Source organism: Cardiocondyla obscurior, linkage group LG08 (genome assembly GCF_019399895.1).
Source record: "Cardiocondyla obscurior isolate alpha-2009 linkage group LG08, Cobs3.1, whole genome shotgun sequence".
Lineage (NCBI taxonomy): Eukaryota > Metazoa > Arthropoda > Insecta > Hymenoptera > Formicidae > Cardiocondyla > Cardiocondyla obscurior.
The window spans coordinates 6,966,397-6,981,338 of record NC_091871.1 but is presented as its reverse complement, the minus strand read 5'-3'; the positions used below and the strand labels follow the sequence as shown (position 1 = coordinate 6,981,338).

Genomic DNA, 14,942 nt, shown 5'->3' with positions numbered 1-14,942 from the left:
CGTAGTTAAAAATTGTGTCTTTTAAACCGGCAGCACGTCATCGATCATAAATCTCTTAATTATAATTACCATGCAAAAATTAAAAATTAATATCCCCAATTATAACGACGCACATACGACCTTTCTAAAAGTAGCGCACGCAAAACGTGCGCATGATTTCTTCTAGTTAAAATAAAATGTCAAAAATATCGGAGGCAAAGCGAAGAGAAATAAAAAGTAAAGGAGCGCGATCGGTGTTTCATGTAGCGACCGGGTAGAGCGCGAATTCCGGCGCACCCCGCAGCGTAGCCGCCACCTTTCACCTTTGATTTATCCTCTTATCATATGCGAGCTCAGGCTGGTGGACGAGGGCGCGCGCGGGAACGGCCGGGGCACCGACAATACCTCCACCCCCCTAGAATGCGGTGGGGGCGCGATGAAAATGGGATTGAAAACCACCAGACTAATCTCCTACCTCTCTCGCGTGTACTCGCAACATCTATAGCCCCGCGAGCGTGCGCGCACACCCTCACACACGTGCACGGAGTCGTCCACCTGCGCGATTAACCCCCCCGTTTCCCCCCCCCTCGGCCGCCTTTTCGAGCGGTCGCGCACGCAACGCATGTGTATTAAATGCCGGTACACGTATCGCGGTGTGCGTGCCAGTTGCGCTCAGAAACGGCTGCCATTTAAATAAATGTTTAATCTCGCTGGCGGCCCCCGCGCCCTCCTTTCCACCCCACCCCCCTCTCGCCCCCTCGAAAATCCTCCCGCAGCTTCCTCTTTTTCCTCCGCTTCGTTCCGCGAGCCGGCTCGCCCGGCAAAGCAGTAAAGGACGGGGAACCGCGAGGGCGGGCGGGGAGAAATAGACCGAGAGCAGTTAAAGGGAGAGAGATCGTGTCTGGAGAACGCGGGATTGCCACTGCGAGAAGGAGGCGAAAGGCACCGTCGCGCGGTGGACAAAGAGAGCGAAGAGCCCGGGCGTGGGTGAGAGGACCCGCCGGTGAGAACGGCAAGTAAAAAACCAATCGAGTCTATGCGGCGTGGGGCGCGATGCGCGCCGCTGAATCTCCTCCCCCCCCTCGGTTTGCCGACCCCGTGTTCGTGAACCATTGGTGAGACCGAGCCCCCGCAGCCATTTAACCTCTGCATTGCAAATGCCACCCCCTATCTGCCGCGACCATCCGGTAAGGACGGCAGGGTAGAACGGGAAATAGGGCCGCGAACTCGAGCCGAGACTGTTATTTTAACGAAATATCTTTAAACGTCGGCACGAGGGGACGAAGGGAGGAGGGGGAGGCGGGAGCGGAGGGTGGACGAATGGCCTGGAGGAGAAGGATGAACCTCGCCAGTCAGTCCGGTGGGAACAGAGCGGGGATGGACGGGGAGAAACGGGGAACGAGATGGTCTTGGGCGAGCTCGGCGCGGAGAGATGAAAGGATACCTAGTTACGGGACGAGAGCGCGCCGGTTTAAAGGATTACCGGCCTGCCCATTATTCAAATGTATGCTAAACGCGCGGGGCGGTGTGCGCGATAGCCTTATCAACCCTCTTGCGAGGCGCCACGCGGATATTTCACGGCGGTTCGCCGCAATAGCGCCTCAACGTCCCGGAGCTTAGACCAGCGACTACGTTTCACTCCAACAACGCTTTTACGGCCGTTTCCGCGCTGACGACCGAATGTAGAAATTTGTTCCGACAACTCTGCTTGACCGGGGGACGAATATTACATTTTGCACCGTTTGAAGTCGCATCTTAAGCTTTTCATCGAGACATAGTATCACAGTTTTTTTTGTAATAAGTTAAATTTCTTTTTACACGAAATAAATTTTTATTCTCAGTAAATTATTTTTTTTATTAAAATCAAAAGAAAAAAAAAAAAGAAAATTTATTTTAGAATATTAAAATTATAGTCCTAGCAACCACGCACTCCAATTAAAATATAAACACCAATAAACTCTTCGAAAAGAGTATCCACTATTAAAAGTAGTGAATATTTGATTCTGTCGCCGACGTTAAAGCGGTTAAGCTTCGTGGTTTGTAGAGGAAGTGTCGCATTACCATAGGTCACAGACTTGCGCTTCTAGCACTAGAAACAGACGTCCTACGATTTTTTTCTTTTTTTTTTCGAGACCCCTACGGTGTTCCCAAGTCGTTGTCGAATTTCCAGCGCGAATTTCACGATACCGGCTCGCCCGCAGATGCGGCAGAGAGGCCCTCGCAAGATTTGCGCGAAGCGTGAATGGACGAGGGCGTGGGAAACGGCGAAGTGGCCGCGTACGCGGATAGTGTGCTGACTTGCGACCGGTCCGGTAATTGTCGTAATTGTGCCGAGTGATTCACACATCAGGATCGGCGGCTCCCGCTGCACCACCTCCGCGTCTCTCTTTCGCGCTGGCCACGCACACGCTCGCGCGACGATAGCGGGCGTATTCGCGCGAGCGCATCTGCGCGGGATTTCGGAAACAATTGCCGACAATTCTCGCCACTTGACTCGCGGCCAGCGATTGACGTGAGAATCCGCTTAGACGGCTGTGTAACTCCGCCGCGGAGCGTATGAGGTCATCTTCATTAAATCGTTCTCCGCTTAATGACTGATCTAATTTTTTCCCTCTTTCTCCGTCGCCGCCGGCCGGCGGTTTCGCGGGATCGGCGCGACGCAACGCGCTCCACCCTCGGCGCCTTTTTCCGCCGCCGAGGGAACGTGGAAAGCCCGTAGTCGCTTTCTTCTCACGTGACGTTCGCCGGGAAAGCCGGCTTCGGAAATAGGAGAAAATTAACGTTGAACAAGCGATTCCTCTTAAGCTTGAATCCGCGTACGATTAGTATCAGCGAGATTATCTCTTTCTGGTAAAGCGCGTGTTTGAGATAAGATTGCAAATCTTATTTCAGATAAAAATTATATATTCTCTTTTTTTTTTTTTAAATATGATTCGCGAAATGTGAAATGTAAAAGTAATATTTAATTTGAAATTTAATTATTGTAGAATTAAATTCTTTTTTTAGTTGATTTCTTGTATAAATATATCGTTATAAAAATTTTTTTTTTTAATTATTATCGACTCAGTTATTACGCAATCTTATATGCACATGAAAAAATTGGATTAAAGCACGGAAGCTAGCGTACGTTGTAAATCTTTTGTGTGCACACATAGCCTACATTCGCGTCGGCGGTGCTTTGTAACGCCGGAACAGCATCCCGCGATGCCACTTTGTCCCCGCATCCGTTTTCGTGCACTTAGCCTTCCACAAACTGAGAAGGCACGCTTAAGCTCGAGCAGCCATTTACATTTGGAAAACATGACTGGCTTTCTCGCGAGGTTTGATATGAGCCAGTTCGATGGCGTGCATCAGCCCGAATTCAGCGAACAATTACGCTTTAAAGTAATACATCATAATCCCCCCCCCCCGAAAAAAAAATAAAAGTAAAATAAAATAGAATTAATCACTCGCTTAATAATCGAACGGTATCGCGTTGCGTCACGTGTGAAAATAAAAACGCTAGAACAACCTTCGACTCGTACGTTTTAATTTTATAACGCCGTAATCATTTTATTATCGCCTGCATATGCGATTTAAATCTATTTAGCGTATCTACGAATCATTATTCCGAAACAGAAAACCAGAAGGTCAAGCCGTTGGGCGTAATATAATTCCGGTCGGCGAGAAGCCTCGAATCGCATTAGAATCGTATTCTTCCGCGTATGCACGCCCGTGGAAGAAATCAATTCCGATCCCTCGGTCCCGCAGGAGATGACATTTGACACCTCGCCGGCATATTTGCCACCCTACCAGTGATTGGCTGATTATGATCTCGCTAATCCCGCGCCCGGGCTTGGACCACCCCGACGTGATTGCCGAGCACAAAGGCAAATACCGTTCCCCTTCGCAGCCGCGTTACTTTCGCGACCCCAATTTTCGTGGCCGCGTGCATACGGCGCCGTGCGTGTCGCGATCGCACGCGATTCCGCTGGGCATACACTCGCCCGATGAAAATCGCTGCTCACTTTCGCTTATGACATTTCGTCCGCCGCTCCTGATTCCAAGCCGATGTACGTCGTAATAAAGCGGGAGAAATAGCGCTTCTTTTTTTTTTACGGCCCGCCCGAGCAATAATTAAACTGCACATAAATTAAGCGCTCTCAGCGTAAAACTTTAATCAGAGCGAAATAATTATTCGAATTTTTCAAGCGCGAATCAAAATTGTATTATCGCGCGTTTAAATATTACGTATCGATGTCTACGACCCCGTACTTTACTCGATGGGAATTTTAATCTAAAAGCTAATCGACGCCGTATTTATTGTGGAAACTTTCGCGAGATACCGATTAGGATCGCGCTTCTCGCCGGCACTCGAGAAATTCAAATTCAAATTATTCTATAAATAAGATCCTAGAACGACGCGAACTTCAAACGCAGGGGGGGGTGTCGGGCGGGGAAAGCGATTTTCCCGGATTTCACCCTCGAATTGACATACAAAGCGTTAACGAGAGACGGAGGCGGCGGCGGTCTCCAAATAGAGGACTCGGGGGGAGGCTCTCGCAGGTTTTCTTCCTCCCCCCTTCGCGCAAAAGTTTCCTCGTCGAAAATTTCAATTACTCGCCGCCGCTACTTCGCGAGATGTAATAGAAGTCAGCCGGGAATGTAATTCCGGCGGAATCGCGCAATTACTTCCGCCAACCGAGGGCTCTTCGCGACTTCGCGAGGCGAGCCGCGAAAACGAAAACCGCCGGCAAAGACGTCGCTCTCGCTGCGCGGCTACAATCAAAATGCTAATCGCCTCAAGAACAAGAGGTGTAAGTCCATAGAAATTGAATGTAAGGGGCTTAATATCGCCCGACGGCGCGGATCGCTAAAGAGTATTACGAGGGATTACCAGGGTAAAGTGACACCCTTGGCCCGAGGGCTGCGGTAGCGCGCCGTGCAGCAGTCTTAACAAAACATCGGGGGTTGGAGGAGCCTTCCGTAAATATTGTTACTGCCGCCCCGCCGGCAATTTCGCTAGCCATATGTCAAGCCACCGATGTCCTTTTTAGCGTATTCGCTCGTGCACGCTGTGCTCTCGAACCGATCGCGGCGGAAGAATATTCGCGGCGCAGAAAGATTCAGCTCGATAAGGGCAGAGAACAATCTGAAAAAAAGAATGGGGGTCAGATTGAGGATATTTACTCTGAAAATATCAGCCAGCATTGAGATTTTGTTTAACGCATTGTCAAATCTGTGTGCTTAATAAATTAAATATATTTATATATATATATATATAAATATATGTATATGTTATGGAATTATTTAAGGAATAAAAATGTGTCGGGCACGTTTTCTTAAAAGACGTATCTTATCTCAATTTTTTACTATCAATTTCCTCGCACAAATGTACCGCTAGTTTTATAATAAAAAGAAAATTTTTTAATTTAGATTTCTGTATTTTTTTATATATATTATAAGTATAGCTGGTTTAAAGAAATCAGGCATGGCTGGCAGGTATGTTCAATGTTCGTTATGGTAATGCATAAAGCGGAGTATAAAGCAATAAGTACGGGGGTCAGCGAGGGTGAATCGTAAATTAGAAAGCAGAAGCGGGACGGGAGCGAAGAGAAGGGCGCCGGCTCTCGAATTAGCATCGCTTTCAAGTCGCTTTCTAATCTCGGTAACTGGACAAATTGGCACTGAATGATCAGTAACGAACGGACGGAAGGCTCAAGTGGGTTTGCGGCTCTAGACGAAGGACGCCTCGAGAGTAAACGGGGGACGGCAGGGTGCCGCGTCGCGCCTCGCGCCGTTATTCTGCGGTATATCGCGACCGACACGTGGCACGGATTACATATACGTGTATGTTACACGGCCAATTTCGTATGTCCGATTAATGCGAACGCTGGAAGGGGCCCCCAACTGACGAATTAAATCCTTCAGCCGGTCATTTCAACATTGTTCTTCCTGGAAATTGCGCGAATTCTAACGTAACTTAAAATGCTAAAGAATTCTAATATTTATTCATTATAAAGTATAAAAAAATCGGAGTATCCTCGAGTAAAAGTACTAAACTACAAAAGAAAAAAAGAACGATAGTAATTATATCGATATTAATTGAGTCACTTTTATCATTTCTTAATTCGAGCCGTTTTCGTCAGAAGATGACGAAAATAAAATTCCATCCTCGCGAAAATAGGACGCAAACGGGATTGTCAACGGTTACAATCGTGGGGGGTAATCGACAGCTGCAACGGATTTCACGTTGCCGAGCTCGGGTGGAGGAGGCTTCCTCCTCGTGGCGAAACGCGCATGGCCACCGTAAACATAAATTCCCTGTATGCGCGTATCCGGTTGCCCACGATTTATTACCCGTGAACCGAGCCGGAGGGGGCGGTTTACAATGGGCCGGCAAATTGCCGGCCGTTTATACGATGGAGACGTTATAGCCGAGCCCGACGGTGCGGACGAACAAGTGTGAAATCAGGTGCATCCATAATGCAAAGGGGTGGGCGCGAAGCCCCGGTCTCCGGCGCTCTCGTGCTGCAGCTAACCCCCCTTCGTTCGCCCGCTCTCGCGCGTCCACGTCCCCTTCCCCGGCGCGCGCTGCAAATCAATTAGACACGCGACGGAACGCCGCGTTTATTGCCGATGTATCGAAAAACAGAACGCCCCGTCACCGACCCCTCCGAAAAATATCGCGGATTTCGCAGTCGGCGCGCGCACGGGGTGGGTGGCCGGCGTGATGAAACGCGAAATCCACTCGCGGTCGATTTTTCGAGGGTGTTTGCCGATTAATCGACTAACGGTTCCCATCAACTGTCAGCGCGGGGGTGTAGCGGCCTTCGCTCCGCGAGGCGAAAAAAGAATTAATTTCCGAAAGCAAGTAGTAAGTTCACGTGGCAGTATTGACTGACGCGGCAGCTTTGTTACGATTTCTACTTCATAAAAACGATCTGATTAAATAAATTAATTAGAAAGGATCTAAAAATGTAATAATTTAGAAAAAAAAAAAAGAAAGATTTTAAAGAAGTCACACTGCGTGTTTAAAATATCGCTAAGCTTATCTGTTAGTTCTCTGACCATATTTTAATGTAATTCTTTTAGCGGCTAGATATGCGCGTTAATTTCAATGTTTTTACGTAATGCGGTCGTATCTCGCCGTGTGTGAAACAGCTCGGTAAATAATGAGCGATAAATCACCTTCGGAAGCCTCCCATCGCCCCGTGTGTAATTATACTTTTCACGCCTTAACTGCAGCCGATGTTCAATGCTCAATTGTAGGCGTGGTGCTGAACAAAGTGCAAAGTGCTGCAGATCGTTGGGGATGGCCTTAACTTGGTAAGAATTAAAGCGAACGGCTCGAGGGGGTAGCTAAGGGTCGCCTCCAGCGATTATACTAATAGTCGGAGCGTAGATAAGCTCGCGCGGGGCGCGGAGAGCAGTTAAGGCTACTAATTGTTTTCCGCCGAGGAAACTTCGTTCTGACGATTCTTGCCTGAGCCGAGCCATCTATATTCCAACGAAAAGCGTCCGATAATTATGTAACCGGCCGTGCCTTCATATTCGCAACCGTAATCCGTAAACAAGACAAAACGCTCGTTATTAACGGAATTAATCTTCCTCGGCGTGAAATTTTATCGGCGATATACGTAAAATTTTATCAACAAATTATATTTAATCGGCTTCGTTAACTTGACGAATATTATCTACGTTGAGTTTAATATTAAAATTCTGAACGTGACCCCTCGATAAAGAAAGACGATGCGAGTAGACTGTTACCGTTTGGAGAAATTAATTGTAAGATAAATCTGTGTAACGTTCTTGGAGTATTCCGTATTTCCGTGGGGCGAAAATATTCTAGATATTTGACGTCTAGACAGAACGACAATAAAAAGCGCTATGTAGTTCGATAACTGAGCCAGGTACGACGGTGTACCACCGATGTGGAAGAAAAGCCCGAAGCGTAAGAGCGAACAATGGCCTCCTCTCTGGCAGGTTGATCCAGCTTGAGTAATGTTGAAATCTGGGGCGTTCCTGGGAAAGACCACCTGACCTCTTCGTTCCTCCATCACCACCGCTGGACCCTCGTGAACGAGTCATGCCCGGGCATTAACACAAATTGAATGTACCACTAATGATTTGGTTATGACGTCTATTTAATCGATACTTTCATTACGGCTATATTATCTTCGAATCGCTTCTGATAATATTTAAGACGAGAAAAATGTTTAAAATTACGCTAATTTTATGCGTGAAAAATTAATATCTTTATTTGACACATGAATTTATTATTTGAGAATGTGAAAGAGCCGCATCGGTAATTAAATCCTGGGGAGAATTATCACCAAAGAGGAATCCCATCGCGAATCGTGTAAAAAGTTGCGCACCGCTAACCCACTGTACTATTTTCCGCGTAAGAAAGTCTCCTTTCATAATTCGACGTATCATACTTTAGTAAGAAATCCACCGGCGTCAGGGCGGCTTACATGATTACAACGACGTGACATCGATCCTGAGAAATTGCGGGCGTTATACGTCTTCGCGTACTGCTCTTGAGTATCATCTCTTCTTCCTGCCGGAAGTGAAATTAAACCGATAGCCACATTTGCGAGCTGCGGTGTCGCATTGCGCTATTCAGACAGGGGAACGAAAAAAGGAGCGCGGCAAGACGGAAAACTATATGGAATCCACGGTTTCTTCCCTTGCTTGCGACCCTCCTCCCCCGTTCGGGAGTCAGGAATATCGGAATTTCGCGCGGCGATCGTGCGAATGTGTTCCCGGGGACCCCAGAAGAAGTCGTTCTAGGATGGACACGCGGCCGGGTAATGGAAGATGTGATAATTTAGTATGCACGGTCGGAGTTTATTTGAATTTTATTGGCGAGCTCGCTGTCACGTGGACGTGGGAGAGCGGCGGCGGCGATGCCGCAGGGGGGTTCCTTTTTCGTTTTATCGGATCGGGGACGAGACGACGCTCCTCCCGTTTTCCCGAGGGGACACTTCCGTCCGACCAATATCGCTTCTCTTCCTCCGTCGCTCGGGCCTTCTCGCTTCCCGTTTCAACTTCTCCTCCCTCCCCCCGGTCACCTCCTTACCTCTCCGTCTTTCTCTCTCTCTCTCTACATCTTTTACTCTCTCTCCTGGGGCGCTTCCAATATCTTTCTAAGTTCTCGGAGCCGGCCATGAATAAACTATTCCCCGACTTTGAATATCTGAGCGTTTTGCGCGGGAATGGGACCGCCATCGAGGGACCGACCACAGAAAGGACGGGAATGGGTGATATCGATTGATCGACATCGCTCGTGGGAGGAGGAAACGTCGTACTTGAAAGTGCGATCCTTCAATTTTTGGAAAACGCTTACTTCTATAGAGAAAAACGAAAGAAGTGAGTGCGGTTTGCTTGAAAAAAGAAAAAAAAGAAAATTAATCAAGATTCTCGACGATCGGAAGGAACTCGTGACCTCATCTCGCCGTGCGCTAATCGTGCAACAAGCGCGCGAGAATATCTTTCGCTCCACATCATTCAATATTAGATATATTTTACATAGCTCGTATCAATATTTCTTCAACCGATAAAACCGGAAAGTACTAAAGTGCCGCGCCGCTTACCCTATTTTTCATTAGACCATCTCCACGTTGTAACTGGCCCGTGGATATTTCGAGTACGTTATTTCTATATCGCTTAAATCTAATCGGCGAAGATTTCGTGAACAAAAGCTTGAGGCGTCGGGCGCGTCAGCGCGTTGACAAAGTGTTGCTCTTCATGGACCGCCGGGGGCGTTAATACCCGGCGGAATTCTTTATTCCCGATCTCGATAGCGGGGCGATTAATTTTTCGTCCCGTCGAGGATGATGAAATCAAGCAGTCAGCATAATGAGTAGCGTTGTCTGCCGCGCAATTCATCGGATGTCGCGGGAGCGAGGGGGAGACGCCGGGGGTGGGTGGGTGGCGGAGAACGGCGGGGTTATTAATATTCAGAACGAGAAGCGGGAGTCGAGAGCAGTGCCGAGTGACAAATACCTAGAGCCTCGTCCCAACCCCGGCGCGGCTCAACTCTGTAATTAACGCTAATCTCCAGGCCGTTTCTGCGACACCGTACCACCCACTTCGTCTTCTCTCCCGTCTCTGTACTTAGGCCAGAGGGGGTGGCCTCGGGCGGGGGGAGCTCGCCAGTCGATTCTCAGACGAGAGTGCCTTGATGTTGCCCCCCGCTAAAACGCGGGCGAAGGCAGTTTTGCGTTTATCCTTCATTCGCCGCGCAGCTCATTGAGGATTTAACAGCCCTTTGAAACTAGACGGCGAACTATCGCCGTCCGGCCAGCTAGGAAATATATACGCGCCGTATAGATCCTGTGCGAAACCACTGAGAAAGTCGGGGAAACTGCTCCATTGTTTGCGCATTCCGCCTTCTGGTAAAGTGAGGAAAAAAAGAAAGAAAAAAAAAAAAATAGAAAAAAGAATGCCGCATGGGCGCGGCGCCTCGTCGCAGTTCTTGAATATTTTTGTGAACATTACCGCCCCGCCGGTGATTCGTCATGGGTGCGGTATACGCATTTAAATTTATAAAACTGTATACTTTATTACTAACTGCATATGTGAATACGCATAAATTTCTTTCACCGTGGAGTTTTAGAGAAAATTCTTAACGCACGTACAAGTTCTAAATTAAAACACTGAACGGAGGAGATTTTTTTTCTTTACTTTTTAAAGCGTAGGAAAATTAATATGACTCGCTACGCGATTGAACAAGCGATTTTATAATTGCGTAAATAACGCATAAATAATTTCAACGTTCGGAGGAAGAGGCACGCCGGCCGATGAAACATTGCGAAGCTCGTTCTAGCCCGGCGCGAAAGCATTTTCTCAAAGCCGTGCATCACGCACGGCGGGCAAAACTCGGCTGAAGCGCGGAAGTACTTGATTAAAGATACACACATTCGAGATCCCCGAACGAGCCGGCGTACCTCTTATCACGAGAGATTACTTTGGACGGTGTACAACAATTTAGGTGGAGGGAACGAGGGTCGGGGAACGGACGTGCCCAGGTACTTCTGGCCGTCGCAAGCCGCTCTAATCGAGTCCCCCCGATGTCCTGAAACCGCCGGTGTTTCTTCCGCCGTGCGACGCGAGAGCGAGACGGAAGCCGGGGGTGGGATTGCGAGCAAGAGAAAAGGCGGCCAATCCAATTCCGCCGCTTCAACCCCGACCGCCGTGATGGCGGAGGGTGGCGAAAAAACGCAGCCGGGGCGCAAGGCGAAGCGAGGTAGGTCTCCAGGCTTTTTTGCGTTTAATCAAGGATATTCGCGGTCGGCTGGCTTCGCTATTTCAGTTCGCCGAGTGTTAACCGAGGCGCGCAACCACCACCGAGTATCATACCGCAGAAAGTGGATGAAGGAATCTTCGCCCTTTGACCTCCCGCCGGACGCTCTTGCCTTAGCGATCATTCGTAGCGGTCCTTGTTGTAAATTACAGCCCGGGCCGTATTACCGTTTTTGCTTACCGTGTCATATTCTTCGGGCATTCTTCCGCGGCGGCTAAAGTAACGCGAACAATTTCGAGGAAAGAATTAAAATAAAATAAAAAAAAGGGAAACGTAGATAAGCATCGCGAAAATTATATCGCGCGATTTACAAAAGGAAAGTAACGAATTGTTCTGCAATTTGTACTCGTCGAGCGGATCGTGGATATAATAATGAATATTACGTCTTGATGTAATGAATCGGAATCGGATTAGTTCTGATCGGACTAGTTGAAGACCTCACGCCGCGCGGCCGAGGAGTCATTTGATTCGTAGAATCTAATAAAATCGATTAGAGAGACGCGACACCCCTTTCGCTACCTCCATGATAGTCTAGACGTGATGTAGCAGGAGACGACAGCTCTAATTTCGTCCTTAAGCGTCAAGCATCTCCGCTGTCATTCCTGTAAATTACTTCATCTCGATGACACGTTGATCGTCGGAAGCACCCTCTGAATTTCGAGGTAGTCACTCAGCGGGGTCACTAACATTCTTTCCATTCGGAAATATAGACTTTCGCGACGTTCGATAACACAGCCGTCGATATTTCAAAATATACGCACCACGTGCGTGTCGTAAAATAATTATTATACCTCGTATGGATGATGAAAAACCGACGAGCAAAATTATAAAAAACGGACAGTTTAATTTTTTTTAATTCAACGAGTCGCACGTCGGTGCATGTTTGTGCATCAAGCGCAATAAATAAATTTGCAAAGCCCTAAAGCACCGCTCGAGATAACCGGAAGATAGCGGAAATGTAAACGGCGATGATATTGAATTCCGGGAGTATATCGACGCGCGAATAATAGCGCGAACGGAGGAAAGGGTTACCTCTGTCGGGGTTGGTTAGACCCCGTGATAATCGCGGATGACGCTGGTCGAAACAATGCGGCATACATCGCCCCGCGTGCGCAGGGCGTGAGTTTCGTCTACGGATTGGGAGAAAACCGAGGCGACGTCGGAGTGATGTATGGCTGAAGCGAGCACGGGAAATACCATGTGCCCCGCCACCTAGTACACAGCAGCAGGCTGCAAGGATTAGGGTGGCAACCTACTATATTCTCCAACGCGCCGCTTCGCGATGCAATTGAATTCCATCAGCACCCTTCATTTGCCCTTAAACCCGTCGTCGCCTTCGGCCGCGGGAATCATTTTTCATATTTAGAAAATTTTTTCCGTCATAATTTTCTTATGCAAAAGAGATGCAGCTTGAAAGTCTTCGCTTCGAAAGTGTAACATTTTTTAATTAATAATATAAAGAAAAATCGATATCATATACTTAATAAATGATTTGTAATTTAATAGTTGAACTTTGAAGGGCCAACTTTTATTTAGTTAATTAAAAAAATTGAACTAGTAACGTAGGAAAAATTATACAATTATAATAGTAAATAGTAAATTTTATATGTACATGTTGCGGATACGTGAGAAAAAATAAAAAAGAATTTGAAATAATTAGAAAGGGAATAAATATGCAAAGCTCGAAAAGCAAAGGTATCGATTATCAAAAATGTAGAGAACTCTCTTATCAATTCCATTCAATCAGGAACAGCTTATTTCTTCGTTTCACCGTAGCGCTGCATTAAAAGACATGCATTGATGCATCGGGCAAAGTTGGAGCCGTTAGAGGTCAGTTTCGTGCAGTCTCCGAAAACATGACAAATTCTGTGTTACATATTTATCTGTTTTTAGTTTATTTATTGTCATACAATGAAGCAAAATCGTATCGCCCTGTCTTTATCATTCACGGGGTACTTACCGGAAGTGATAGCATGGAACTCATTAGCCACCGAATTCAGGAGGTAAACAGGACTGCACCGATGACAATGGAATAAAAAAAGAACTCTCGGTCATCGCAACATCATTGTTTCACTGTGCAAATATATCGAATCAGTCTCGCGTTACTTCATTTTCACATAAACTCCCCTTCGATAAATGTATCCTTTTCCTTTCATAAATGTATTATACCTTATTGTAATATTGGTAAATAAATTAATTTCGTTATAACGTGATAATTTTTATTTTGTATGCAGTTTTGTGCACCATATTGTCAATGCCAAGCATCCATAATTTTTTTTTTTCTTTGTTTTATGTCGAGGATTGATAACTTTCTTTTGTCTCCATCGTTCGCTTCTAATATAAATTTAACAATTTATCAGCTGAAGAATATTAATCACAGAAATTCTGGCCTTGTAGAATATTTTTTCCTTTCTCATGTTAATCAGTTTGTATATAATTTATAATATGTATGAATTAGTATAGTAAAGGATTACATTTTTTTTTTTTTGAGAACATTTATCTTTGCAGATGCACCCTGGAACTCCAGTTTACAATACTGTAAGATTTGCAGGCTGGAGCAGCATAGAATCGATGTGGGATCAAGTGGAAGAGATAGGCATGGACGTGCTTTCTGTAGGCGCTGCATTTCCCGAAGGGATTAATTTAATAGGCTACAGCCAGGGTGGTTTATTAGCTAGAGTCATTATGCAAAGATTTCCTATGCATAATGTTAGAAATTTCATTTCTCTGAGCTCACCGCAAGCAGGACAGTATGGAAGTTGGTAAAATTGCAACATAAATGGAGAAAAAGAAAAAAAAAAAAAAAAAGAGCAAGGCAATTTTATTCTAATCGTGAAATCTTAATTTCAGCACGTTTCCTGCATTTGATCTTCCCAGATTTAGTTTGTGAAACTGCCTACGAACTTTTTTATTCACGTCTCGGGCAACACATCAGTATTGGAAATTACTGGAACGACCCTTATCACCAAGTAATTAGTCTGACTTTCATCAGTCTTACGCATTCAGTGCGTCATATATTTTAATATGCATTTAATAACTTTTTAGGAACTTTATTACAATTACAGCAAGTTTCTGCCGTATGTGAACAATGAGGTCGGTATTTCCAACAAGACTGTTTTGAAAGCAGGTTTAATCAAACTGAAACACATGATACTTATTGGCGGACCAGACGACGGCGTTATCACTCCGTGGCAAAGCAGTCACTTTGGATATTATGATAATAACAATACTGTGATAGATATGCGTAATAGACCTATTTATAAAGACGACGCGATTGGTTTGAAAACATTAGATGAACAAGGGAAATTGAAGATCATCACAGTGCCGAATATCACTCATTCTGACTGGCACAAAAATATTTCTATAGTAGATAAATTTATATTACCATACTTAGATTAAATTTAATAAAATATAAATCGACAAATAATTTCTTTAAAGTGTAGTTTTTTTTTTTTTTTTTTTTATATGTGATATTATTTCACTGATGTATCTGAACGATGTCTTACGAATACTCCACCTATAATTGTACAAATATATAACGAATAATGTATATAATTATATGTAATATAAATTTAAATTAATTTATCTATATCTATATATATATTTCAGATGACTTATACATATATTGTGAATACAAAATTTTATAGATAATTTTTACTCGTTAATAAATTTA

General features: G+C 45.6%; 1 protein-coding gene across 2 annotated transcripts; it reads left to right on the top strand.

The window, feature by feature from the left end:
* The first annotated feature begins 12,858 nt into the window (after positions 1 to 12,858).
* Ppt2 (palmitoyl-protein thioesterase 2) lies at positions 12,859 to 14,854 on the top strand. 2 transcript variants are annotated; one of them, XM_070660952.1, is made up of 5 exons: positions 12,860 to 13,099; positions 13,163 to 13,272; positions 13,778 to 14,027; positions 14,120 to 14,238; positions 14,315 to 14,854. In XM_070660952.1, the coding sequence occupies exons 2-5, from the start codon at positions 13,243 to 13,245 to the stop codon at positions 14,666 to 14,668; spliced, it is 753 nt and encodes a 250-aa protein (XP_070517053.1). In that variant the 5' UTR covers positions 12,860 to 13,099; positions 13,163 to 13,242; the 3' UTR covers positions 14,669 to 14,854. The 2 variants fall into 2 exon arrangements, with proteins under 2 accessions (XP_070517052.1, XP_070517053.1); XM_070660951.1 differs by having other exon boundaries at positions 12,859 to 13,272.
* The last annotated feature ends 88 nt before the right edge of the window (positions 14,855 to 14,942 follow it).